This window comes from Megascapheus bottae, chromosome 3 (genome assembly GCF_031878675.1).
Source record: "Megascapheus bottae isolate mThoBot1 chromosome 3, mThoBot2.hap1, whole genome shotgun sequence".
NCBI classification, from domain to species: domain Eukaryota; kingdom Metazoa; phylum Chordata; class Mammalia; order Rodentia; family Geomyidae; genus Megascapheus; species Megascapheus bottae.
In genome coordinates, this window is record NC_143511.1 from 32196857 (window position 1) to 32223219 (window position 26363).

The 26363-nt window shown below is 52.6% G+C and overlaps 2 protein-coding genes and 1 long non-coding RNA gene across 3 annotated transcripts in view; all 3 read left to right on the plus strand.

Moving 5' to 3' along the window:
- Window positions 1–17150, plus strand: part of LOC150065233 (uncharacterized) — a 256479-nt gene extending 239329 nt beyond the window's left edge. Inside the window, exons 2-3 of the long non-coding RNA XR_016534934.1 lie at window positions 14814–15001; window positions 16376–17150. This is a non-coding gene — a long non-coding RNA (uncharacterized LOC150065233). The remainder of the gene's footprint in view (window positions 1–14813; window positions 15002–16375) is intronic.
- On the plus strand, window positions 133–9211 carry LOC150065245 (uncharacterized). Its single transcript, XM_090329036.1, has 11 exons — window positions 133–198; window positions 627–820; window positions 1321–1416; window positions 2327–2520; window positions 2780–4731; window positions 5389–5604; window positions 5906–6009; window positions 6375–6459; window positions 8142–8207; window positions 8666–8752; window positions 9167–9211. Exons 1-11 carry the CDS (start codon window positions 133–135, stop codon window positions 9209–9211), a joined length of 3105 nt encoding a protein of 1034 aa, XP_090185162.1.
- Window positions 10450–14753, plus strand: LOC150065246 (serine/threonine-protein kinase PAK 1-like). Its single transcript, XM_090329793.1, has 4 exons — window positions 10450–10758; window positions 10942–11142; window positions 12341–12455; window positions 13337–14753. The coding sequence occupies exons 1-4, from the start codon at window positions 10465–10467 to the stop codon at window positions 14497–14499; spliced, it is 1773 nt and encodes a 590-aa protein (XP_090185919.1). The 5' UTR covers window positions 10450–10464; the 3' UTR covers window positions 14500–14753.
- Window positions 17151–26363: the final 9213 nt, after the last annotated feature.

Here is a 26363-nt window from a genome sequence, read left to right on the forward strand (position 1 = left end):
TCCAGGGGCTTTGGGTCACAATGGCCAGTGGTCGGCCTGGGCAAGGCAGAAAAAGGCCTGAACAGGGCACCTTGCAAAGCTTGGGTCATAATCAAGGGCTCAAGGGAAGAGCTGTGCAGAGGTGACATCACAATGGCTCAGAGGACTCAGAACCCCGGGGTCCTCCCAGGAATTCACAGTCCACACAAGCCTCGGAGAGTGCACTTGTGTGGATCGTGTCCATTGCAAAGATGTTTAGTTGTTGCTGGCAAACTGGTCGAGGCTCAGGCCTGAGTGATGGGCGGAGAGGGTTCCTGGGGCGCCTGTGTCCATGCTTTGTGCGCCCTGGCCTCCGCCACCGACGCCTCTGGAGACTTTTCCGGAGGAATTCTAGGGTAACATGGGACAGACCAGGGCAGGAAACGGCTAGGACACCTTCCACCCTCATCTCCCTGTGCATCACCACTTTTCCTTCCCGCGTGTGTGGAGGGGGGGCAGGGGTGTGTGCGGGGGGGGGTGTCCCTGTGAGTGTCCCTGTGTGTGTTGCTGTGAGTGGTCAAATGTTTGCAGTTATTTGTGTGTGTCCATGACTGTTCCTGTAGTGTTGCACATGGCACTTGAACTGTCCCTGTGTGGTTCTCCTCCAGACTGAAGGGGACTTGTCCCCAGGCACGCCCGATGCCTGCGGGTCAGAGTTTCCCGCGGCAGGCACACTGCAGGAGCAGGTGGACCACCTGGTGCTTGCCCAGCTACTGGACAACTCCACCTTCATCCACACCTTCTTCAACAGCTACAGAAGGTGTGCAGACACCCTTCAGGTCCTGGACCTGCTGTTTACAAGGTGAGTGCCAATTCCAACAGCACAGGATTCCTGAGCTGCAGTGGAAGCCTTGGCAGTGGAGCCTGCAACGTGGGCTGCTCACACAGACTTCCTCTTTGGCACTTGCCACTGCCTGGGGAGCAAAGCAGGGAAGTCCTCGGCTACCCTGGCACAGGCACACATGCTGCACTGTCCTGTCTAGGCCTGCAGGCTCTTCTCTCGGGCTGTGTATCTCTGAGGCCTCAAACAAAGCACTCTCTCTCTTCCACAAGAAGGCAACCCGTTTTCTCTGCATGACCTCGTCCACCTAGATAGAGACAGAGCAGGGCTGGCTGGGGCAAGTGCCAAGGCACCTGTACTCCTAAGCTCATCACCCAGGGGCTACTGTCCTCCTGCATGGCACCAATGGGAAGTAGTGCTCATGGAGGGCCAATATGCAGGCAGTGTGCTTGGTGGTACAAGAAGGGCAGACATGGACTGGCTGACCTGGGCTAGCCAGTGATGCTTCAAATCCTCAACAGGTTCAGGACTTTGGAAGCCCCCATGGGCTCCTCTGGACAGACTGACATCCTCCCGAATTCCAGCGAGGATGTCATCCCTCGAAACAAGCTCTACAAGTGAGTGAGTGGGATGAGATCTCCAGCTAGGGCATGCTCCACATTGGAGAAAAATCCATGGGTGTGTGTTTGTGTGTATGTGTGTTACTCTCGTGCTCATCTTTATGTGTGTCTGCATGGTTGCCAGTGTGTGCTTGATTTCGAGTGTGAAGGTCTGCGCGTGCGCGTAGGCGCACTCGCGCACACTCCTCTGTGTGTGTGTGTTGGAGTTGGGGCTGTGAGTGAGACATGGACCAATCAGGAGCTCTGAACACCTATGATTATCAAGGGAGTCATGGGATCTGGGCATCCTCGGCAGCAGAGGGAAAACCCCAGGCAAGGGCTACTCATATGAGGACCACTAGAGGCTGGGTCAACGGCTGAGCCCCAGGAGAAGGCATGCTCCCCACACACCTTACCAAGCAGGTTTGCTCAGCTCACCATGAGCTCCACAAAAGGCCAAGACACATCTTTGCTTGGTCAGTGGGCCTGACATGCTGCTAGGGGTGTGAGGGAGAGCTCAGCGCCATGCTCAAGGGTATTCTGGAAGGCAGACAGCCCTGGTGAGCATGCTAGGAAATGAGGCAGCAGAGCGCCTGAGGATGTGTGTCACACCCCTCTACATATCAGGCCGGATAGCAAGCCATCTTGGAGTCTAGCATGGAGAGAGTGGCCCAGGGGGGAGAGGAGGAAGGCACTGGAAAGAGCAGAAGGGGCCAGAACTGCTCCCAGCATTTGGTCTTGGATCCCTCCTTGGAGTTCCTCTGCCGGCCTAGCTTAGGTTGGCTGGCCAGCGGTGGCACAGCTCAAAGGTGCCCCTGTTGGGATGTGCTGCTCTCTGAAAGGGCAGCCAACATCACAGGGGTGTGAGGATGACCCCGGGAGGGGCTGGCCTTCATTCACACTCTGCTTCCCACCCATTCGCCTCCAGGGCCATCTCCTGCCTCCTGAGCACCTGGCTGGACTACCACCCGCAGGACTTCTTGGCACCATCGCAGCATGCCTGCCTGCAGCGCCTGCGCGCACACCTGAGGCTCTACATGTGTGGCTCTGACCTGGAGCGCCGGGTCTCCCACATCATCGCACAGTTGGGGATCCGGGAGCCCAGCCAGACCGAGGCTGCGGGTGCATAGCCTGGGACTGACCCACAGCCTGGGAAGGGGTGGAGGTCGCAGGGCACCACTGGCTGGTGGAGACCCCGGAAGTAGCCATGGGCTGGGAGCAAGAGAAGCCTGAAGCCTAGCGTGGGTGCTGGCTGCTTGAGCAATAGGCTAGGTGGAAGTTCCCAGGCGGGCAAAGCTCAGGGAGGAGGGGGTTGTGGCGCTTCTCCAAGAGTCCCAAGCAAGCAGGCACGGAGAAGCTCTTGTGTCGTCCTGTCCTGCAGCTCCAGCAGCAGCCCCGCTGGCCGATGTCATACCATCTTGGGATCTGGACTCCCGGCCACCAGGGAATGCGTGCCCCAGCCCAGTGGGAGGAGCACCAGCAGGAGCCCAAGCAGAGGCCACTTCAACCTGCAAGATGGCCTGCAGGCCTGCGGGAGCAAAACCATCCTGTCAAGAGGAAGGGCCATGTGCCGGGCCAGCTCTGCTGCCCAGTCCTGAAGGGGCAAGAGCAGCCAGTGCTCAAGTGCCTCCAGCTCCCACTTTGGCTTTGGCACCCTGTGCCAAGGGAGCTGCGCTGCCCAGTGCTGAGCTGGAGCCCTCTTGGCCCTTGGCTCCAGAGCCAACTGGGGCAGGAGAGCCAGTGCCAGGTGGGGAGATGGAGCCATGCTCCAGCTTTCCTCCTCCTCTGCTCAGCAGCCAGGAAGAAGAAGCAGACGCCATTGCTGAGGAAGAGCCAGTAGACCCCTTGGCTGTGCTTCCAGGTCTTGAACAAGCAGCGTTCTGTGCTAAGCTGCAGTGGCTTCTGAGCTTGGCCCTGCTGCTCTGTGCCGTGGGAGCCCCAGCTGGGCTGCTCTCGCTGCTGGGAGCACTGACTCTGCTGCTCTGTGCCAGGACAGCACTAGGCTCTTGTGTCCAACCAGAGCCACACTCCAGCAGAGCTTCGGGGGGTGGTGCTGCTGGAGCAGCTGCCTGGAGTGCTGAGCGGGAGCCAGGTGCCAGCTGGGCTCCAGGTCTCAGCCCCAGACGACTAGCCATCGGTGCAGGGCTGCTAGTGTTTCTCATGCCAGCTCTGCTGCTGTTGCTCTTAGGAGGACCCACTGCGGTGCTTTCACTTCTAGGACTTCTGACTCTGTTGCTCCGTGCAGTGAGAGCCTTGGGCTCCTGGGCCACATCCGTCCCATCTGCCTCCGTGGCTGCGGAGCACGGGGCTCAGGGAGCATCAGACTGGGGTACTGACAAGAAGCTGGCTTCTACCGGGGCCCCGGTCCCCGACCCCCGAGGACCAGCCTCCAGTGCAGACCTGGAGGTCTTTGTGACCGTCAGCATCTTCTTCTACCTGCTAGGAGCACCCTGGGTCGTGCTCTTTCTTGTTGTAGCACCGACGGTGGGGCTCTGTGTTGTGAGAGCTACAGCACCTGTGGCACCAGCACAGGCCTCTGCCAGCTTGCGAGTGATGCTCAGTGCTGATGGAGCAGCCGCCTCCAGGGCTGCCACGGAGCCACCTGTCAGCTCGGCTCCACCTCTCACTTCTGGAGAAACAGCCTCCGATGAGCAGCCACATGTCATTCTGCCCTTGGCTGCTATGCTATCTCTGGCCCAGACACCGGCTCTGGCCCTCTGTGTGGGAGCAGCACTCTTTGGGGTGCTCTATCTCTGGCGAGCGCCAGCCTCCAAATCCACATCATGGAGTGCTGCCATGGAGCCAGGCTCCACCAGGGCTTTGGAGCTCAGGCCAGGGGACACAGCAGAATGCAGGGATGACGGGGAGTCGAGTTGCAGCTTGCCCCCGGTGCTCCTTCTCCAGGACTCACGGGCATCCCCTGCGGAGATGGAGATCTCTCGCCTCTCCGCTGTGTTGCTCCAGGCTGAGGAGGCAGCAGTCTCCACGGCGGCCGTGGAGACACCACACACCTTGGCTCTGCCTCTGAGTGCGCAGGGCACACTGGCTCCTGGGACTGAGCCAGAGCCTCCTGCCAACGTGGCTCTGATGCCCAGGGAAGAGAGGGCAGCTGCCAGCCTTCCTCACCTGCAGGCCTCTTCCACCCTGGCCGTGGTGATGGACAAGGCCCCCTCTGCTTCTGGGGAATCTGAGCCGAAGGACACATCACTTCCTGCCCAAGAAGCTTGCCATCCTCCTAGTGCCACCAGACAGGGTGGGCGCAGCCAAGAGTTGCCTCCTGCCTTGGCTGCCCTTCCTCACCGTGTGTCAAAGCAGCTCACGGCAATGGATGTGGTGAGGGGCTGGGCTGGGCTGGAAGTAGTGGAGGCGGGCTTCCCATCCCCAATGCCACCCTGTTTCCTTGCCCCGGCACCCGTGCGTTCTTGCCCCAGCTTGAGCCCTACCATATCTAGCCATTCCTCAAGTGCAATCTCTCAAGACGACATGACACCCCACTCCACTCCCAGGAACTTTGCACAATCAAGCTCGGGGGCAGAAAGTCAGGCAGCCAGGACTTTGGGTCACCCTCTTCTGTGAGGAGCGGCAGAGCAGCCCCAGCACTTAGAACGCACACCCCTGACATGAAGGGCACCTGATGTGTTGCCACGCAGCCTAAGGGGCTGGCCATAGTTTGGGGTGGGTCCTATGCCAGCACTTATGCCAGAGACAGACGTGCGCTAGCTAGGACAGGGCCCAAGCAAGGTCCTGCCTGGCCAAGCATGCTTCAGGAAGGACTGAGAATATCTGGCATACCACGGCCCTCCCTCTCCCACCCTTGTATCCTGGCAGTCCCTGAGGGCTTAGGTGTGCTGGGGGATGGCACAGCACATCCAGGTACTCCCACAGGGTGGGGGGCCTGCTCCCTGTTCTGAGCTCAATCTTCTTGTGTGGGGGACAGGGATGCCGCTGTGGTTTGTGACCAAGCCTGGTGGCCCTGGCCCTCTTCCCCAGGCACTGTTGGAGAAGGCAGAGCCCAACAACTGCCGGGGCTGCATCTGGTCCCAGAGGCACAAGAAGGGCAATGAAAACTTGGCCCCCACCATCCGGGCCATAGTCACCCAATTTAACAACGTGGCGTCCTGCGTGATCACCACCTGCCTGGGCGACCACAGCATGGAAGCCCCAGACAGGGCTCGCCGAGTCGAGTTTTGGATTGAGGTGGCCGCGGTATGCTACACCATGTGCTGGCACTTGCCATTTCTCTCCCGGGCATCTGGGAATTGAGCTCAAAGCTCTCTGTGGAGCCCAGTCCCTCCCTGCCTAGCACATGCTTCCAGGGCCAGCCATCCCCAGCTCACTCACTGCCTATTCTTTGCACTGTCCTGCTCTCAGCTCCTGTGGGAGCCCAAATCCTGACTGGGTAGGCCTAGGGCCCTCTCCAAGCCCTGCCATTCCCAGCAACCCTCTCCTGTCCAGGACCAGAGGTGGCAGCAGTGCCAAGAAACACTCACACAATCTTCATCTTCAGGGTTGCCGAATCCTGAGGAACTTCTCCTCCCTCCATGCCATCATCTCTGCGCTGCAGAGTGCAGCCATCTTCCGACTCCACAACACATGGAGGCTGGTCTCCAGGTGAGCCCCTACCACAAAGGAGAAGCAGGCATCAAACTCACTGTGCTCCAGCCCCAAACATTCAGGCTATGGACTTTGGATGGCGCACTCCTGGCTAACCCCAACTTAGGCAATCCTGCTCAGGCCTCTGGAAGCTCATGTCTGTCTTCCTCGAAACACACACACACACACACACACACACACACACACCACTGTGTCCAGTAGAAGTAGAAAATGTAGCACTCTGCCAGCAAGAAGAACCTGCTCTTGCACCATGGGTCATTGGGGTTCAGCGAAATCATTTGTGGAGACGGGGGAGGCTTGATCCTCCACAAAATGGCGTCTACACACTCTCAATTCTCACCTTCTCTCTGGCCTCCCTGCAGGATTTCCCTGGTAACATTCCACAAGCTGGAAGCCATCACTTCGCATGAAAACAACTACAGCAAGAGCAGAGACCTGCTGGTGAAGGTAGGAGACTAAGAGGAGAAGCCACAGGCCAGAGGCCCGAGGGGAGGGGCTCACGCAGGAATCAGTACTGTCCTGAAAGGCTTTGTTCAACATCACTTGGGCTTCTCGTTGGAGAGGAAGGCCAAAGAGGAATGTGTGAGGCATTCATGCAGGTCAGGACATGTGGAGGCCTAGGAGGCCTCTGGGGACGGGATGTTGCTAGGAGCCCAATGGGGTCCAGGCATGCACAGGATTGTCTGTTTGGGGGACTCCCAATTACCCAGAGCTCTAGCATTAGGCTTGGGACCACATGTGCTATAAGCCCAAGGGAAAATGGCTGCCTCTCCCCAAACCATGTACCCCACTCTCCAGATGCCTCCCACTGACTCCAGCCCAATGGTTTAGAGGCACTGTCCACAAGAGGACAGCTCTACCCTGCTTCCTGTGGGGCTTCTGAGGATTCAAGAGCATGGAGGACTCACTGGGCTTGGTTGCACACATCCAGACCCACTGTGTCCATCTGGAGCCACTGTGTGGCTCTCAGCTCATCTACACAGATGCTGCTCATGCTCACATCACAGCTGAGAGGTACCTAGCACACAGCTGCAGCTGTGAAGGACCTGAGAAATACTCCTGGACAACCACCACTATCTCCCTAAGAACAGAGAGAGGACAAGTGAGGATGGCTGGTCACAACTAGCCTGGCAGTCAAATCAGAAAGATGGACCTCCAAAATGGGAAATGGAGTTGTAGCTCAAATGGCAAAACAGTAGCCTCAAAGTGCCAGTGTCAAGGCCCACGCACAGTCGCCGAGTTCTGTAACTAGAAATGACTTGAGGAAACTAAGCCACCACCCTGTCATCTTTCATGACACTCTTGCCACTGCCTCCCAGAGAACAACCCCTTCCATACAACACTCATAGAAACTGACCTGGGCCCAAGGAATCTGCTCTCCAAGCTGCACAGAGGCAGACTTTCCTACCTGGGCCTTGAGGACAGGGTCAGCAGACAAAGGAAGTTTTCCCACTTCTCTGGAAACCTACCCTATTCAGCTGAGGAAAGCCAGGACTTTGAGGTCAGCAGGAAGGAGTCTGATATTGCATATTCCCACCTCCTCATACACAGAGCAAAGCTCCCTGACTGGACTCTGATCAGTCTCCTGCTCACTTCCTTGGCTGAATTTCAGGGCACTCGACAGGCCATTGCCGCTCTCACCACCTCTTCTTCCTCCTCCTCCTCCTCCTAATCCTCCTCCTCCTCCTCCTCCTCCTCCTCGTCCTCCTCCTCCTTCCCAGGACTTCAGTTTTCTCCTACTCCTCAGAGACACATAGCACACAGGCCACACCACCAAGACTGGGTTTGGAGTTGCCCAGAGGGGACAAGAAATGAATAGGCAGAGTTCTGAGAAGTCCCTGGCCCTTCATGTCAATCGGCACAACATCTTTGCTGGCAACCAGCAGGCAGGAGAAGCTGAGTCTCCCCACAGACATAGGGACATTCTCCAGATTAGGAAGCAGACAGAGGAAGCCACGCCCCCCAGGGAAATGCCACAGCACTCGGGGGGGCAAGAACAGAGCCTAAGCTAGATTTCACCTGCCAGTTGGTAGGAGCTGGGGTACAGCCCACAAACCATGACACTCCCAAGACAAAGACAATGAAAGGGAAAATCTCACACACGCAACAATTCTGCTCAATTCTGGCAGGAGACCTGCAAGTTTACCACCAAGGAGAAGCGCCTCAAAGGAAGTCCCAAGTGGTTGCAAACTATGGTGAGTGACTGGGATCTGGGCCACTTTGCCTGAGAGAGAAGACATACAGCCTAACCTTCCTCTGTGCCCCTTTGACCTCAGTCCAAAGGGTACCCAGGTAGAGGGGTGATTTGCAGGCTTGAACACGCTCACCTCGCTGAGCTAGCTGGCAGTGTGGAAGGGGGAACTGGACTCAGCTGAACCAGGGCTTGGCAGAGTCTGCAGGCGGGGTTGGTAGGCAGGGATGGGCCTGTAATATTTGAATTCTGCCTGTAGGGCAGGGGAGATTTTGTCGAGGGGTGGAGGGGCAGTTTGGAGTGGCAGCAATGGGGAATGTGCTCTGCACAGACCATGTCGCCAGTGCCCCCAGGACACTATGCTCTGGGAGACCCTGTGGGGCTGAGGGCTGGCCGAGAAGCCTTCGGGGATGGTGAAGGACTGGGCCCTGGATCTTGACCATCACACACCCAATACTACAGGTGCAGACCAAGGGCGTTGTTCCTTACTTGGGCATATTTCTAACGGACCTCATAATGCTTCACAGTGCCTATGAGGACGGCCACGATGTGAGTAGCCAGGGCCTCGCTGGGATCCTTGAGCCGCAACTCGAAGTGCTCCCAGACTCTGAGCTCTGGCATTCCTGGCAACCCAAGGCCATGCTCTGAGCTCAGTCCTCTCCCCCTCTGACCAGGGGCTTCCAGGGCCTGCCTAACCACTGAGCTGTGTGTATGCACAGAGCCCAGCTGGGACTTCAAGTCCCTCCATAGGAGACCCTGGGACACAACTGAAGCCAGGCTTTCCTAAAACAAGCAAGCCCTGTACCCGGAAAGGTCATTCACCCTGTTCCCCAGCCTCCGCCAAAAGTTCGTCCTACTCATGTGTGTGCACGTGGGATGCCCAGGCTACAGGAGGCCCTGAGCCCAGGTCCAAAATGGACAGGGGCCCCTTTCGAACTGCATTCATTCCCTTCTGTCTTCTAGGAAAGAACAAGGATGATGAAATTGCTTAAGGTGAGCGGCAGCTGAACAGACAAGACAGGGAGGGTGGAGAGCACAGCTCTGCTCTGGAGGGGCCCAACCCACTGTGGCCAGCCCAAACCCCCCTAGCCCTAGCACTGCCCTTGTGCTCTCCCTCACCAGGAAGATGCAATCATCCAGCAGTTGAAGCTGCTACAACACAGTTGCAGCTACTATAACATCCAAGTGGATGCCACTTTTCTTGCCTGGTTCAGGGGCCTGGAGCGGCTCAGTGAAGAGGCCAGGTGGGTTGGCAGACACTGCTCAAGGACAAGGGCTGGCTCTGGAGTGGGTGCTGGAGAGGCTGAGGTGTGCACCTGGGTGCAGGGGAGCCAACAAACTCCTTGGAGGGACTCAGGAGGGGGTGGCCAGCAGGCTCTCAAGTCCAGGCCAACTATGGCAGTGGCATGAACAGGGCACTTGCTGACCTCAGCACCATGCCTTGTCTTAGCTACGAGCTCTCCTGTGCACTAGAGCCCCGCAAGCAGAGTAGCAATCCCAGCCTACCCAGACACAAGCTCTCAGGCAGCAAGAAGTAAGTGCATGGGCTGTGGGGGCAGGAGCCTGTGTCTACCACCTTGTTGCTCTATTGGAGATACATGGCCGTTCGTAGGACTCACTGATCTGAAAACTGCAGTTTTGAGCCAACCCCAGGCAAAGCAAAGTCCCTGTTCAGGCGCCAGATGCCGGGGCCTCCCGGCAGCAAATTGGGGTTCCTGAAATAAGGGGCAGGGACTGGAAAAATTAGAAGAGAGACAAACACATCGGGTCCAGGAGGTCTGCAGCCCAAACAAAAACTGCCGCCTCGTTTATTCTTAACACAAAGTTTTTATCCCCTCCCGAGACCAGGGCCCTCCCAGGTGTTACATCCAGATCGTTAATCAGGGAGCTGTTGAGGGTTACATTCATATGGTAAATCTCAGATCAATTGAACAGGAGAAGGCCAAAAAACAATAAGACAATCAAGCAATTATCTGACGCAAATCAAAGTACAGTTTGTTTCCACTCTTGCTCCCGACATATCATTTGCAGGAGCCAGCAAGATGCTGGGCAGGGACTGGGGAGCCCCAGAGGCAGACGCTGACTTGTCCTTGCTGGGCTCAGAGGCAGCAGCTCTCTGGGACTCGCTGTGCTCCCCTTGCTTGTCTCTGCATCCATCCCTCCAACCCAAAGGGGGGTGGGGGGACCTTCGGGAAATGGGGATTGGAAGGATCCTACAAGGGAGCAGCAGGCAAGCAGGGTCGTGGGGAGCAGGGTCTGGGATGGTGTGGGGGAATTCCCTCCAGCAAGCCAGTCCTTCTCTGAATCCCCTTGCCCACAGCACTCACTTCCTTTTCAGTGCCGGCTCTCAGTGCTCATATCAGGACCAGGCCCAGCCTGGCCCCAGCACAGGAAGCAGCAATTGGGACACAGCCGAAGGGCCCTCACACACCAGTGCACACTGCCCTGGCCAGGCCCCAACCCAACCACACGCCAGCCTCCGGGGAGAATCCTGTCCACACCAGGAACAGGCGACACCCCGCATCTCCACTCCAGTCCTACCTGGCCAACTAGAGGTACATGTAAGGAGACCTGAAAGTGCAAGCTGCTCGCCTACACAAACCCGTGTGGGCACATTCACCCACACAGACAGACACGCACGCATGCATGTACACACTGTTTGGAAGGTCCCAGACATCCTTCCAGTCTCGGGCACCCGTCGGGTTTCCACCCCTGTCCTGATGTGGTTGTTTCTGCAGATCGGGGCCTGTGCCTCCCTGCCATCTTCAGGGACTGCACGCAGACACGTGACATGCAGCAGCCCAGCCTCTTCTTTGGCCTGCAGCACACCTGAGCCCAGCACAGCCAGCAGCCAGAGCTGGGCCTTAGGAGTGGGAAGCAGCGGCTCCCCACACAGACTAGTTACCCAGAGGCATGGGGGAGACTCCTGTGTCATCAAGGTGAGCCTGCCTGAGCACACAGGAAATGTGCACAGAGGCATCCTGCTGAGTGGGGCACAGGGGCATTCCGCTGATGTGATGTCTCCCACAAGCCAGTGCACAGCCCTGGGCCCTTCTCCATGTCCTTACCCTTCCTTCCACAAGACAGATGACTTGGAGTGCACAGTAAGAAACCCGCCATGCTATGCTGGAGGCATTGGACAGTGTCTAGGGCCCCTGCTGACAGGGAGGAGGGAGGAATGATGCTCCCTCACCAGGCAAGAATAAGAGCACACTTGGGACCCTGAGGAGTCCTGAAACAAGAACAAGGGATAAAGCACAGGAAGTCCTTGGCTGCCTAAGGCACAGTCCACACCTGACCTTCTTCACTTTCCTGAGAGGAAGAGCTATCTAGAGCCTGGAGTCGGGAACAGGGCCTTCCCAGGCAATCTAGTCCATTTCCCTTAGACAACTGGCTGTCTCTCACACACAGGGAGGGAGCAGGGCTAGTAGGCTGCACAAAGAAATCCTGCGTGGCCAACCTACCAGAATCCACCTGGTGGCCTCACAACTAGTCAGGAGGGCAGGAGTCTGGCTGCTGACGACATGGAAACAGCACAATCTGTTTCCAAGTCAACTGGCCCAGCTTAGGAGAAGCCCCTTGCCTCTACCAAGTGCTCAAGTGAGCAGGAGTCCTGGCTCAACTCTGCTGCCTCATGCTTCCTCATCAAGAGTCCATACCACTCCACCCTGCCAGTCCTCTCCAAGCTACAATGACACTAGCCATCTTTACCAACAGTTGGGAAGCTGTGTCTTCCTTTCTGCTCAGCTCAGAGCCTCAGGAAAGGGAGACAAGGATCCAGGTTGTATCCTCTACCACTACCTCCTCCAGAGCACAGCAGGCCGGCTGGTAGGAGGAACTGGGGCCCTGGATCTGGGCCTCCTCCCTCTCTTGAGTTTCCATGAGTGTGTCTGATGAGTCCTCTTGAAATGCACACTTGATTCCTTAGCCCAGAGGCAAAAGAAATAAAGGGGTTCAGGCTGACAGGTGCTCAGATGGCACACTACTGAGGAGGGTGGGCAAGGCCCATCCTCATGGGGGAGTCCTCTGTTGTGCACTGCAAGGCTTCCAGAGGATCCTTGGACACTGACTTGAGGGAAGACACACACACACACACTGGACACTGCACCTGATGATTTCTCTGCTATTTGGATGCAGGTGACCAAGCAGGAGAAGCTTAGTGACGACATCCTGGAGGCCACAGGGGAACACTGGCCGCGCCAGCACAGGCCCAAAGATTTGGAGCTGGTACAGGACGCTTCTGAGGAACTGAGTGAGTCCCATGCAGACAGCCAGGAAGGGAAATGACAGGAGGGGATGCAGGTGGGGGTCATGGCTCATCCGAAGTGCTGGGGGCAGCGGCACAAGGGTGGCCTTTGGGCACGCTAAGCCCAAAGTGGGTACTGCATGCCCAGGGGTTCAGTACTGCCCCTCTTCTGCTGGATATGCCAGCCCTTGCACAGTCCTGCCATGCCCTAACTTACCTGGAGAGGGAGCCGCCCCACAGAGATACCTCAAGTCGGAGGGCAGTGCTTACAGCTGCCAGCGGACCAGCTGGCCGCTACCCTCACTACAATACACTTTTCTACATCATGCTCACATGGGAAACAGGGCTTCAGAAAAAAGAAATCACACAATGGAAAACAACTAGCCAAATCCCTTGATCTCTCTCAGCTGACCGGGGAAGAAAGATGCCCCGCCAGACCCCCAATAGCCAGTCTTATTCCACCAAACATCAGAGCAACAATCCATCCAGTGGCAGCCAACAGAAATACACTTGCATGACAAGATTTAGTGATGTGGACAGAGAATTCATAACAGAATCAAGCCCAGGTGCAGGCCCAGAATGAACTAGAGAGATCTCAGAGATCTCTGGAAAAGTTCAAACCACCTCTGTCACTGAGATTCACATCCCATTCAGTGCAGAGTACAAAATGTCTTAGGAGGAGGACAGACACATAGCCAGGTACAGACACAGAAACACACACAGACACACACGCAAAAATACAGACAAGGCACATCTCAGCCTCCTGAGTAGCTAGGATTACAGCATGAGCCACCATGCCCCAGTTACTGCCTTTTACTTTGCTGCTATGGTCTTGCTTGATTTTTCCCATCTGGACTGGTCACAGTCTTCCTATTTATGCCTTTCAGCTCAAATGAATGTGAAGACTGTGTCTGAGACCCCTGCGGGGCCTCTAGTTTTAGAAGATGAACATGATGATGACGATGCCTCTTCTCCAGTGATTGCTCCACATCCAGAGCACACAACGTCTATAGATACACCGACTGTGATTGAACCACTTCCTATCACTCCAACTCGGGACGTGGCTACATCTCCCACTTCACCTACTGAGAATACCACCACTCCACCAGATCCATTGACCCGGCATATTGAGAAGCAGCAGAAGAAACCCAACATGTCTGATGAGGAGATCTTAGAGAAATTACGGAGCATAGTGAGTGTGGGTGATCCTAAGAAGAAGTATACGCGCTTTGAGAAGATTGGACACGGTGCTTTGGGAACTGTGTACACCGCCATGGATGTAGCCACAGGACAGGAGGTGGCCATTAAGCAGATGAATCTGCAGCAGCATCCGGAGAAAGGGCTGATTATTAATGAGATCCTGGTCATGAGGGAAAACAAGAACCCAAATATTGCAAACTACTTGGACAATTACCTTGTAGGAGATGAGCTATGGGTTGTCATGGAATACTTGGCTGGAGGTCCCTTGTCAGATGTGGTGACAGAAATCTGTATGGATGAAGGACAGATTGCCGCTGTGTGCCGTGAGTGTCTGCAGGCCCTAGAGTTCCTACATTCGAATCAAGTCATTCACAGAGACATCAAGAGCGACAATATACTGTTGGGAATGGATGGCTCTGTCAAATTAACCGATTTTGGATTCTGTGCACAGATAACTCCAGAACAGAGCAAAAGGAGCACCATGGTGGGAACGCCATATTGGATGGCACCCGAGGTGGTAACACGAAAGCCCTATGGACCCGAGGTTGACATCTGGTCCCTGGGCATCGTGGCTATTGAAATGATGGAAGGAGAGCCCCCATACTTCAATGAAAACCCTCTGAGGGCCTTGGGCCTCATTGCCACCAGTGGCACTCCAAAACTTCAGAACCCAGAGAAGGTGTCGCCTATCTTCCGGGACTTTTTAAACCGCTGTCTCGAGATGGATGTGGAAAAGAGAGGCTCAGCTAAAGAGCTCCTGCAGCATCCGTTCCTCGAGGTTGCCAAGCCCCTCTCCTGCCTCATCCCATTGATTGCTGCAGCAAGGGAGGCAACCAAGAACAAGCACTGAGATGCTGCCCACCCCAGGGTCGGGGACATTCTCCCACGCCCTGAATTCTTAGTGTAAGAACGCGCCTGCATCTTGGGATTACGTCACGTAGCAACACGTGCCTGCTTGCAAACATCCTACCACCTGGCCTCTACCCCGAGCAAACATCCTACTACCCGACTCCCTACCCCAAGCAGTTCCTATACCCCACCCCCTCCTGCCTCTCCTGAAGAGGCATATAAACCCCTGTGTGAAAAATAAAATCTGCGGCTTAATCAGGACGCTTGTCTTGCTGCCTTCTTCGTGTCTCCTGTCCCTTTCATTCCTCCCTCTAGGTTCTTGGCCCTAGTCGACGTCCCGCTGGATGGGACAAATGGCGCCCAACATGGGGCCCGGGAGCCAGCGAGGCTGAGGAACGCTGTCTTCCAGGAAAACTTGGATCCAAGTGATTGTGTGACCGGCTCGGAGCTACCCACCCAAGACATCAGTTTCGGTCAACGCTGAGCAGTGAAGACGGCGCAAGGTAAGTGACTGGCCATGGCACAGGTATCATCGTCACAGGAATTGCTCATCTCAGGTTTAAGAAGCCCTCAAGACACAAGGAACTCGCGTTAAAAGGAAAGATTTAAAGGCATTTTTTGATCATGGGGAAGAATTATATCCTTGGTTCCCCAAGGAGGGAACCATTAATGAGATTAACTGGCAGAGAGTTGGAGATTGTTTAAGAAGATTCATGTTTTTATAAGAATTTTCATGTAATGATTGCAATTGTGGTCACATAAGGAACATTTTCTGCTTCAAACTATAAATAGTGCACACTTGCACTTGGCCATGTACAGCGTAAATAGCCTTTACCAAATGTGTTTGACAAGGAATTGTTTTTAGGTGGCTAAAATGATCATTGATCTCAAAGATTGCTTTTATACAATTCCCCTACACCCTAATGATATTTTGTTGGTGGCTCAGGACAGGCCAGATCTACAAAATTGTTTTGTGGAACTTTCTAAAGGCTTTCTTAACCTTGGCTTGCAAGTAACTCCTGATAAAAGTCCAGTGACAAGATCCCTTGACCTATTTGGGTTTAAAATTGCAGCAGGAATTAGATTTAACACCTCACATTCAATTTCGTGTTGACTGCCTCCATACCCTTAATGATTTCCAAATCTTCTAGTAGATATTCAATGGCTCAGGCCTTATTTAAAATTGCCTAATAATATCCTTTTGCCCCTCAACGATATTCTGGGAGGAGTCCTGAAGCCTACCCCCCAAAATTTTTTCCTATGTCACAGTGGCATGGGTTCCCTTCTTGCCAGAAACCAACTCAGAGCCTTGGGGAGGCGATTGAATGTGAAAGAGAAACCAGAATGTGGGCAAGAGCTGAGTACACTCTAGACTTAGTTGATAGGACACCCGTGGACACAGGTAACTGGGGAGCAGAAGAGTCAGCAGTAGAGGCACGGCTAGTTGAGTGCTTGGGGCTCCCTGCACGGAGGGCCTCAGAATGCAGAGTGTTCAGGGGGCCTGAGCATAGTCCTGCCTCTGGTGCTCCTTGTTGGCAGGAGGACAGTGCTCGTGGGAGGTGCTGTGCATTCTGCAATGTTGGCTGTGCCTGGAGGTGATGATCCAGACAGCAGTGGGGGAAGTGGGGAATCCCCTGTGCTACCCCCAGGCAGAGCTGGCGTGACCTGGAGTCCCAACATCTTTCCTGGGCCACATACAAGAGATGGGAAGAGACTCAGTTCCCAGGCAGGGGTCCCGGGTCCTGAGCGCTCCTGGCATTGGACTGAGGGGATGGCGACATCTCGGCTCACGCCTCTGCCCTGCAGGAGCTTCTCACACATTTGGTGTGTGGCAGCCCACAACAGGACTGCTGACTATCTCACTGTCCCTCCTCCAGCAGAGCTGAGGATTCCTGAAGATGACAATGGGTTAGACATAAGCAAGTCCTTGGACCAATGGGATGTGGTCTTTCAGGAGAGGACCTCCCCACAGAGGAGGACCAAGAACAAGCGAGTCACCTTCACCCACCAAGAGAGGGGGCCAGACACTTAAGAAGGCCTCCCCTTGGACTGGGCTGGCCCAGGCCACCCCCTACCCTCCACTGACCTTCCAGCCTCAAAACACAATCTTTTCCACACAGTCCACTCCGCAGTGGCACCGTGGACCAAGCCAGGAGCCGTCTTCCTTGGGTTCCAAATCCAGGATCCCATCAGATCTTTCCTAGCTGATCCCCGCTGAGCTACACATGCTTGTGGCACAATGTCCGGGCCACATGTTACTTTCGCTTGCCCTTCCATCCAGGATAACCTCACCATCCTTCCTAGAAAACCCTCCCCAGATGACAGAAGACGGTTACCACGCATTCCTTTCCTCACACAACAAATCTAGGATCCAAATGTGGATCTTTCAATCCACAAAGTTCTACTTCCACCAGAATGAGGACTGATACTGGACATACCATCCAGCCCTCCAGGGACTCCCTCTCAGTGCCTGAAGTGTCCTCTGCACTTGACTGAAAAGGAACAGGGGCCATTTGTTTGAAGCACTGTGCATGCTGTCCTCCCTTGTCCTGCCTCTCTCCTCTCTACTGACTGGGATTTAGGTCAAAGAGCCCTTCCTGTCAGCCCCCAAATTCATGCCCTCACCAAGACACTCTAACCACTCTAGGTTGACTTCTTGTTGAGAGTCTGTCAGCTCTGACTTTCCCTCCCTACATTTCTGCTATTCCTAACTTTGGCAGGGTGCACTAGATATTCCCAAGAGGATTGATGGAGAAGCAAGTGCCAGCCGTCCAAACCTCCTAGAGGAAAGGTCTCTGCAACACTCCTGTCCTCACCCTCCATTCAGTGAACACAGTGCTTCCAGCACGGTGCCTTCACACAGGACTTTATACTCAACTCAGAGACAGCATCCTGGACCCAGGAGACCAAAAGAGATGTTCAGTGTTTCAATAGTGGCTGCCTTCACAGGACTGAACACAACCCGACCACAAAATAGTAGTCTTGACTACCGATGGGATAATGTAAAACAAAAAAACAAAAAAACCCAAAGGTGTTTCTACAAGACCCTGCTTATTGTGGTCTTCTTCCTGGATCCTGAGTGTGAATGAGAAGCATGCATGTGTGCTGTGAAACAGGAACTGCACAGGATGACACTGGACTTTAGGCAGGTGTAGGGAATGGAATGCACCATGCTTCTCTACCCCCTGAAGGGGGAGCATGTCCACCCTCTCTGAGCACCTAGAGTTTGCTTCATTTTCACTACACTGCATGTCTCAAGAAATCACAATTTCACACCTATTAGTATAGGAAGAAGGATTAAATCACAATTATACCGGGGAAACCAGCAGCAGCATCCTGAGGGCAGGCCAGGGAGGCGAGGGAATGTCAGAGTCCACAGTTGGTGGACTCCTCAAGGAGATGAGACTTAGTCACCACAGGAGGGCTTCATGAGGGTAATGCTGCTACTGCTGCCTCTACTGCAGCTAAGGGACAGAGTTGAGGAATTGCTTCTTGCTCACTGTTGGTCAATGGGAAAACAGCTAGGCATGGAGGTTCAGTCCTGAAATTCTAGCTATTCTGAACAGGAAGATCTGAAAGTGGTGGTTCCTAGTGAAGACAGTCAGCAAGGTCCCTAAGACTAATCTCAGACTATATGACAACCAGAACTATCTCTAGGGCTCCAAGCGACAAAGACTGTCCTGGAGCATTAGAGCTCAGGTGAGTAACCAGGCCCCAAGTCATGCCCCTAAAACAACATACGAAGTCTGTGTGTGTGTGCGTGCGTGTGCGTGCGTCTGTGTGTGTGTGTGTGATTGAGTGTGAGTGCACGTGTGAAAGAAAGAGAAGAAGATGGACACAGAAAAGCACACAAAGGGAGAGATAGGAAAACAAAAGGTTTTGTGCCAGGGTTTTCTGTGCCACAGTGTCATAAAATGACCTTGGTCAGGGGACAATGGCCATACTTCAGAGATTTGTCAGTGACACGTTCTGGATTTCAAGAAAGACATAGTTCATACATGGAGTTCTTGTCTTAGTCCCCAGATACAACATGGCAGCTTCTTTCACATTGTGGTGCATGAGGAAAGACTAGCCATATAGTTGATAGTGCAGGGGAAATGTCAATGAGAACTCTCAATGCCCTGCAGAATATCAAATCTTGTCTGTGATGAGACAAAAATGGCAAAATGCAATGATTTGGGCAGACAAGGATCTCTGTTCCTTGCCCATTTGAATGAAAACAGGTGTACATCTAGACTTGTCAAGCATTGCCTCCACATCGCACCATATGAGAGATATACTGCTCCTCTTTTTTTGAGAAGACCCTGCTCAGTGCTCTCAACAAGGGATACACATCCACATTGGACACTGGGACACAGCCATGCTTAGAAGCTGCCTCTACAAGAATAAAAGAGCTCACTCAGCAGGGATCTGGATCAACCTGGGGGAATTATCCACACTGAGAATGTACAGCCATAGGCAAGCTGAGGGTATCAATGTGAAAGAAGATAACATTTCTGTAGCCACTTGGAAAGAAAGACCAAGGGCTGGATTTGAATATTCACAGAACTCTGCCTAGCCAGCTCTCCTTCCCAAGTGCAGCTGCTTTTTCCCTTCAACTCTGGACCTGGTATTGTCCTTGTGCTCATGTGCCTAACGCGAGTGCTCCACACTGGAAGGCAAAGCCCAACTGCATCCTTCAGGTGGTCCATTGGAGACCAGCCAGCTGCCTGGCTGGCTTTGAACCCTCTCCTGAAACTGCAGCCTCTACTGAGTAGCTAAGTTGACAGCAGTGGCTCACGGCCATGGGCGTTCTAGCATCTTGTTTCTGGAGCTGGTCTAGAGATCTAGAATCAGGGAAGGGTGAGTGAACAAGGAGAACAGCATGAGGTTGTTGAATGTCACAAACGCACGGCTCTTTGCACTAACAAAATGATCCTCCCCAAAGAGTTGAACATCACGCCTGAAGCCAGCTCCAGGCCTGCTAGGCCAGGCTGTCTTGAGATGGACAAGGGGTCCTGCTCACACACACACACACACACACCAGCCAGAGAACTGCCTTGAGAGTGCCTCACTGATCAGGGGACTGAGGATGTGACAGACAAGGCAGAAGAGAGATGATCCGTGCTGTGCACACTCAGGTCCACACATTTCCCTGACTCATTAGTGCTGCAAGAGGAATGGCCCTTCAGCCCTAAGGCACCGAAGTCATGCATATCAAAGGAAACACAAGAAGTAGTTGACCAATGGTGTCTACACAGTGTGTGAGGGAGCTTGCCTATGTTCCTGTGTGCTTGACATCTAGACTGCCCTCTCATTGCCTCCATGCAAGAGGCCCATGTCCCCACACAAGCAGCTTCCTGTGCGTGGACAAGGAGAAGGCTCCCCATCCAGTCACCACATCAGGCCACGGTTGAGCTTCGGCCTAAGATCTCTCTTCGAGTTACAATCATAGCCAAGGAAGAAATGGAGGCAGGAAAGAAAACCAGGAAGGAACCAAGAGCAATGTGTCCAGGTAGGAGTCCAGGATAAATGAAGGCAGCTTGGATGAGGTCGGTCATTACAGGACACAGGGTCTGGAGATGGCCGGAGCTGCCCATGTGGCAACACAGCCTTTTTCTCAGCCACCCCGATACAGAAACACACACAGAGCAAGTGCCATCAGCTGTGCTCCCACACTGGGGCATGCCATAGCCAGGCCTCAACTTACTTGGCTTGAGAAGGCACTCATGGTGGCACTGATAGTACTGAGACAGAAAGGGGGACAATGAGAGTGACCCGCTTCGCTGAATCTCAGTCCTATTATTTCCTTTAGTCTCTTTTCTCTTTTCTCTTGGATGGAATTGGTGCATCTTTAAACCAGAGTGCGGTCCAGGGGACAGCCATGACTGTGTGAGATGGGTCATTAGGAGGTGTGATCGGAGGCCAGCGGGAAGGAGACAGGAATCTGGAGGGCACAGAGTCACCCCAAATCACAAGTAAAATCCCTTTTTATTTTTTATTTTTGGCCAGTCCTAGGCTTGCACTGAGCCCTGTCCTTTCATTCTTTTTCTCAAGGTTGAGATCTACCACTTGAGCCTCAGCACCATTTTTGGCTTTTGTCTATTTATGTAGTACCGAGGAATCGGACCTGGGTCTTTGTGCATGCTAGGCAAACACTCTACCACTAGACCAAACTCCCAGCCCCTCAAGTTCAATCTTCTGGGTAATGGAGCGCTCACACTGGGATTCACTTTTCAGAAATCAGGTGCAGTGTGCGGGCTAGGTCCAAGGGAGGGCCCCTCAGAACTGGGCACCTAGAGGCTCCAGTGATTATGACCCCTAGCTCCATGGTTGTCTATAGAAAAGACATATAGGGCTCAATTCTGTGGGTTGTGGGAAGGCATGGACAGGTCGTAGGCCCCAGAGCATGTTCTGTGAGGCATGTTCTCAGTCATCTGCATCAATCTCTGGAGCAGAGAAGCACGTGGTCAACAACCAAGTAGCATTTTCTGAACCCTTCTACAGAACTAGAAGAGTTGGTGGAGTTACATTTGTTTCCATGTCCACATCTCCTAGCAAGTGTCCCCTGTCAAGGCAGTCCTTCAGAGATGTGTGTCACTTTCTGACTTTGGTGAGACAAGGAATCAGGAGGCTGAAACCCTGAGAGTTCTGGGAGTCTTTGGAGTGGTAAGAGTCACCCTCTCCAATCCAGGCTCACATCTGGATAGGGAAACGCAGTGTGCTTAAGACCCCACCTTGATAGATGTCCCTCATCCAGGAGCCTCTGCACCTAGCTCTACCAGGGGACAGGGGCTTTGTGTCACAATGCCAAGACAAGTGTGTGCAAATGCCCAAGGTCTTATCTCCACTTAACTCTTTGGAAAAGCCCAAAATGCACCTGTAGCTCTAGTGGTATTGGAACAACAACGAGAATATATATTCAGGGAGAGCACCTATGCCCAGTACAGCACAGCGAGTGCACAAAGACCCAATCCCAAAGCTGGTGCACAAAGGAGCATGCCCTTATCTCCAATTAACTATTTGAAAAGGCCAAAATGGATCTGTAGCTCCACTCGTAGTCTTGAACATCAGGAACAAATATTCAGCACAGTTTCCAGACTGCGTACTGCATGGCCAATTTGCAATGCCCCAAGCACAAAGTCATGTGCTCTTATCTCCAGATAACTATTTGAAACTGGCCAAAATGGATCTCAACCTCCAGTGGTAATCTCAAACAAGAATCAGAAAAATCATTCAGAGACAGGGCCCAGGCTAAGTGCTGAGTAGCACATGCGCAAATGTGTGTGGGCAATAGAGCCTGCTCTTATCTCCAATTACGTATTTGAAAAAAGGCCACCATGAATCTGTAGCTCAAGTGGTAGTCTTGAACATCCACAAGAACAAATATTCAGGGACAGCATCCAAGCCAGGTACTGCTTGGCACATGCACAAAGGTGCATGTACAAGGGCAAGCGCACTTATCTCCAGCTCACTCTTTGAAATGGGCCAAAATGATCTAGAGCTCAAGTGGCAGTCGAGAGCAACAACAAGAAAACATATTTAGGGACAGCACTCAGGCCCACTCCTGTCCAGCTTTGTGCAAAGGCTCTTGCAGAAAGGTGTGTGCTCTTATCTCCAATTAAGTATTTGAAGAAGGCCACAATGGATCCGTAGCTCAAGTGGTGGTCTTGAACAACAACAAGAACAGACATTCAGCACAGTTCCCAGACCCCGTACTGCATATTGTGTGCGCAAATGCGAGCACACCCATGTGTGTGCATAAAGGCGCGGGCTCTTATCTCCAATTCACTATCTGAAAAAGGCCAACATGGATCAGAAGCTCAAGGGGTAGTCTTGAACAACAGCAAGAAATTACATTCAGGGACAGCACCCAGACCCTCAACTGCCTGGACTTTGTGTAAATGATCTTGAAGAAAGCTGTGTGCTCTTATCTCTAATTAAGTAGTTGAAGAAGGCCAAAATACATAGAAAGCTCAAGTGGTAGTCTTCAACCACAACAAGAACAAACACTTGGCACAATTCCCAGACCCTGTACCACAACAGCAATTATCTCCAGTTACCTGAAGGGACCCCTTTCTTGATTTCCCCCCAAATCCATCCCCTATAGGAATTTCTCATCTTCATGATGAAGGAGTAGTTAAGGCTGGGGCTCTAAAAGCCCTGATAACAGCTCAGATTGCAAGAGCAGTTAAGCCAGGTGGAGTTACCAGAATTCCTCCCCCTTGACCTGCCAGGAAAATCCCTCCCTTCCCACTGTCTTCAGAGCAGTGCTCCAGAAGCCCACCAAGATGATAGGTCCATTCAAACAGCAAACGTGTCAGTGGTTGCCCCAGCCATCACTCAAATATGTTGAATTCCACTGGCCACCTGTGTGTGGCCCAGCCCAACCACATGGCTGGTGGTCTAGAAAAGTAGCCTGCAAGATTAGGCGGGATTGCTCGCTCAGTCACCTCTTAGAGACGGCCCTGACCGGTCAGTAAGATTCTCCATGCTAGGCGCGGAATAAAACTCTGTAAACTTCTGCTGTTGTGTCAGACTCGTTCCTTTGATCACGGACCCTAAGGTTGGGGGACTGGACCCTAACATTACCCATTGGAAAAAGGCCAAATCGATCTGCAGTGGTAGTCTTGAACAACAACAAGAATAAATATTCAGGGACAGCACCCAGCACGAACACTGCAAGGCTGTTTGCAAAGGCGCGTATGTACTCTTATGTCCAATTAACTCTGTGAAAAAGGCCTTCATGGCCTTTTTGAGTATGCTCAAAGGCATGTGGGCGAATGCTTGCTTTTATCTCTAATTAACTCTCTGAAAAAGGCCAAAATAGATCTGCAGATCAGGTGCTAGTCTTGACGGCACCTGAGCCCAGCACTGCTATGGCATGCAGAAAAGCAGGTGCGGATAGGCACACGGGCAAAGGCGCGGGCTCTTCCCTCAAATTCACTATTTCAAAAAGGCCAAAATGAATGTGTAGCTCAAGTGGTAGTCCTGAACAACAACAAGAAAAAATATTCAGGGACCGAACCCAGGCTTTGTACCATACGGCACCCGCACAAAGGCCTGTGTGCAAATGTGGGTGGGTAAAGGTGCTCAGGCCAAGGTGGGACCTCGTATCTCCAATTAACTGTTTGAAATAGGCCAAAATGGATCTGGAGCTAAAGTGGGACTCTGACAACAAGAACAACTAAGTCCGTAACACTCCACCATGCCAGTCCTCTCTGAGCTACAGTGGACACTAGCCATCTTTACCAACAGTTGGGATGCTGTGTCTTCCTTACAGCTGCCAGTGGGCAAGATGGCCACAGCCCTCAGTACAACACACTTTTCTACATCTTGCTCACATGGGAGACAGGGCTTCAGAAACAAATCTCACACTGGAAAATGACTTGCTTAGCAGCCCCAAATCCCTTGATCTGTCTCCCCTGACCAAGGAAGAAAGATGCCCCTTCAGACCTCCAATATCCTATCCTACTCCACCAAACAGAGCAACAATCCATCAAGTGGCAGCCAACAGAAATACACTTGCGTGACAAGCTTTAGGGTTGTGGACAGAGGCTTCAGAACAGAATCAAGTCCAGGTGAAGGCCCAGGATGAACTAGAGAGAACTCAGAGATCTCTGGAAAAGTTCAAACCATCTCTGTCACTGGATTCACATCACAGGTAGTGCCGAGTAGAAAATGCCTTAGGAGGATGACAGACACAAAGCCAAACACACAAACACAGAAACACACACAAACTCAGACAGATGCACACACACAGACACACAGAAAGACACTCAGTAGCAGACATGGAAAGAGGGACATGGAGAGAGACAATCACATGGGCAGCAAAATGGAGAAAGAGAGACAGGCAGAGGAACAGATCATGGATTTCAGGAGTACAAGGGAAATGTACATGGAGTCAGTTGTGTAGTTGTTGATGTGCAGTTGTCTTATTTTTTTTTTTTTGCCATTCCTGGGCTTGAGTCGGGCCTGAGCACTGTCCTTGGACTTTCTCAAGGCTAGAGCTCTACTACTTGAGCCTTAGCACCACTTCCAGCTTTTTTTTTCTATGTATGTGGTACTGAGGAATCCAACCTGGGTCTTCGTGCATGCTAGGCAAGCACTCTACCACTAGGCCAACTCCCAGCCCATGTACTTGTCTTTTCTTTGATCTCAAGACCCACACGGGTGCTTGGATTCAATGATGAGCATTGATTGCCCGTGGTGTGTGAACCCATTATCTGCTTCTTGCAATTTTCTTCTGTGTAGTGGCACGTGTTCCCATCTTGCCAGAAAATAAATCAGAGGCCCGGGGAGACTAATTAATGTGGAAAAGAAACCGGAATGTGGGCAAGTGTACACTCTACACTTAGGTGACACGACACTCGTGCACAGAGGTTAACTGGGGAGCAGAAGAGTCAGGAGTAGAGGCACAGCTTGTTGTGAGCTTGGGGTTCGAGAAATCTTGAATTGGAGAAGGGTGAGTTAACAAGGAGAACAGCATGAGGCTGTTGAAGGTCCCAAACCCATGGCTCACTGTGGCTTCTCCCTGACAAAATGATCCTCCCCAAAGAGTTGAATGCACATCAAGCCGGAAGCCTGGGGCTTGAACTCTAGGCCTGGGCACTGACCCTAAACTTCTCTGCTCAAAGCTAGCACTGTACTTGAGCCACAGCTCCCCTTCTGGCTTCTTTGATTATCTGGACATACTTTCCCACCCAGGTTGCCCTTGACTGGCTTTGAATTGTGATCCTCAGATCTCAGCCCGAATAGCTAGGATTACAGGTGTGAGCCACCAGTACCCAGAGTTCAGACCCCACTACCACCACCACCACCAGCAGCAGCAGCAAAATACCTAAATAACAAAACTTAAAAGGGGAAAAAAAACAAAACACCTAAGATAACAAAACTTAAAAAGGGGGAAATGTTGATTTGGGGCTCATAGTTGCTGATTCTGTCCTTGTGCTCTGGATCTCAAAGATGACAAAGTACAACACAGCTGGAGCACAAATGTCTTATCACCTCATGCTGGCTTCAGATTTTAAGAAAGTCATTTGCCAAGTGCTGGTGGCTCACACCTGTAATTCTAGCTACTCAGGAGGCTGAAATCTGAAGATCCTAGTTCAAAGCCTAGGCACTAAAGTCTGAGAGACTCCAATTAACCACCAATTAACTGGAAGTGGTGCTGTGGTACAGCAATAGCCTTGAGTCGAAGAGCTCAGGGACAGCACCCAGGCCCAGAGTTCAAGCCCCATGACTGACAAGGAAAAAACAAAATCCAAAACCTGGTAACAAATAAAATTCTTGTATGGCTGGGCGCTGTACAGCTGTAATACTAGCTATACAAGAAGCTGAGCTCTAAAGATTGCAGTTAAAGCCAGCCCAGGCAGCAAATCACTGAGACTCTTATTTTCAATTAACCCCAAGAAAACCACAAGTGGAGCTGTGGTAAAGCATTAGAACCTTGAGCAAAAGAAGTTCAGGGACAGTTTCCAGGGTTCAACCCCATGACCAACCCTGCCACCACCCAAAACAAATTGCTGTATGAAACCAGTAAGTTTCCAGGTAATTTGGAATATGTTGATGGATAACTGATGTAGCAGTCAGATTTTTCTTTTCTAATCAATGTGAACCAATAGAACAAGAGTTGTACATTAGCTGCAATGAGTTAAGTCTATAGAAGACATCTGGTGTCAGGAAATGGGAGTCTAACAAAGCCTTATCAAGGGCAGAAGAATAGGCGGGGTCCTAACAATTAGTTTCAAAAAAATGGGATTATGTATATAATTAGCCATCATATACAAGAGGAAAAAAGGAGCCCAACTTGACCTAGATGCTGAAATCAGGTGACTAGAGGACAAGCAAAACATATGAGCTCAGAATAGGAAAATGTAGTGTGTT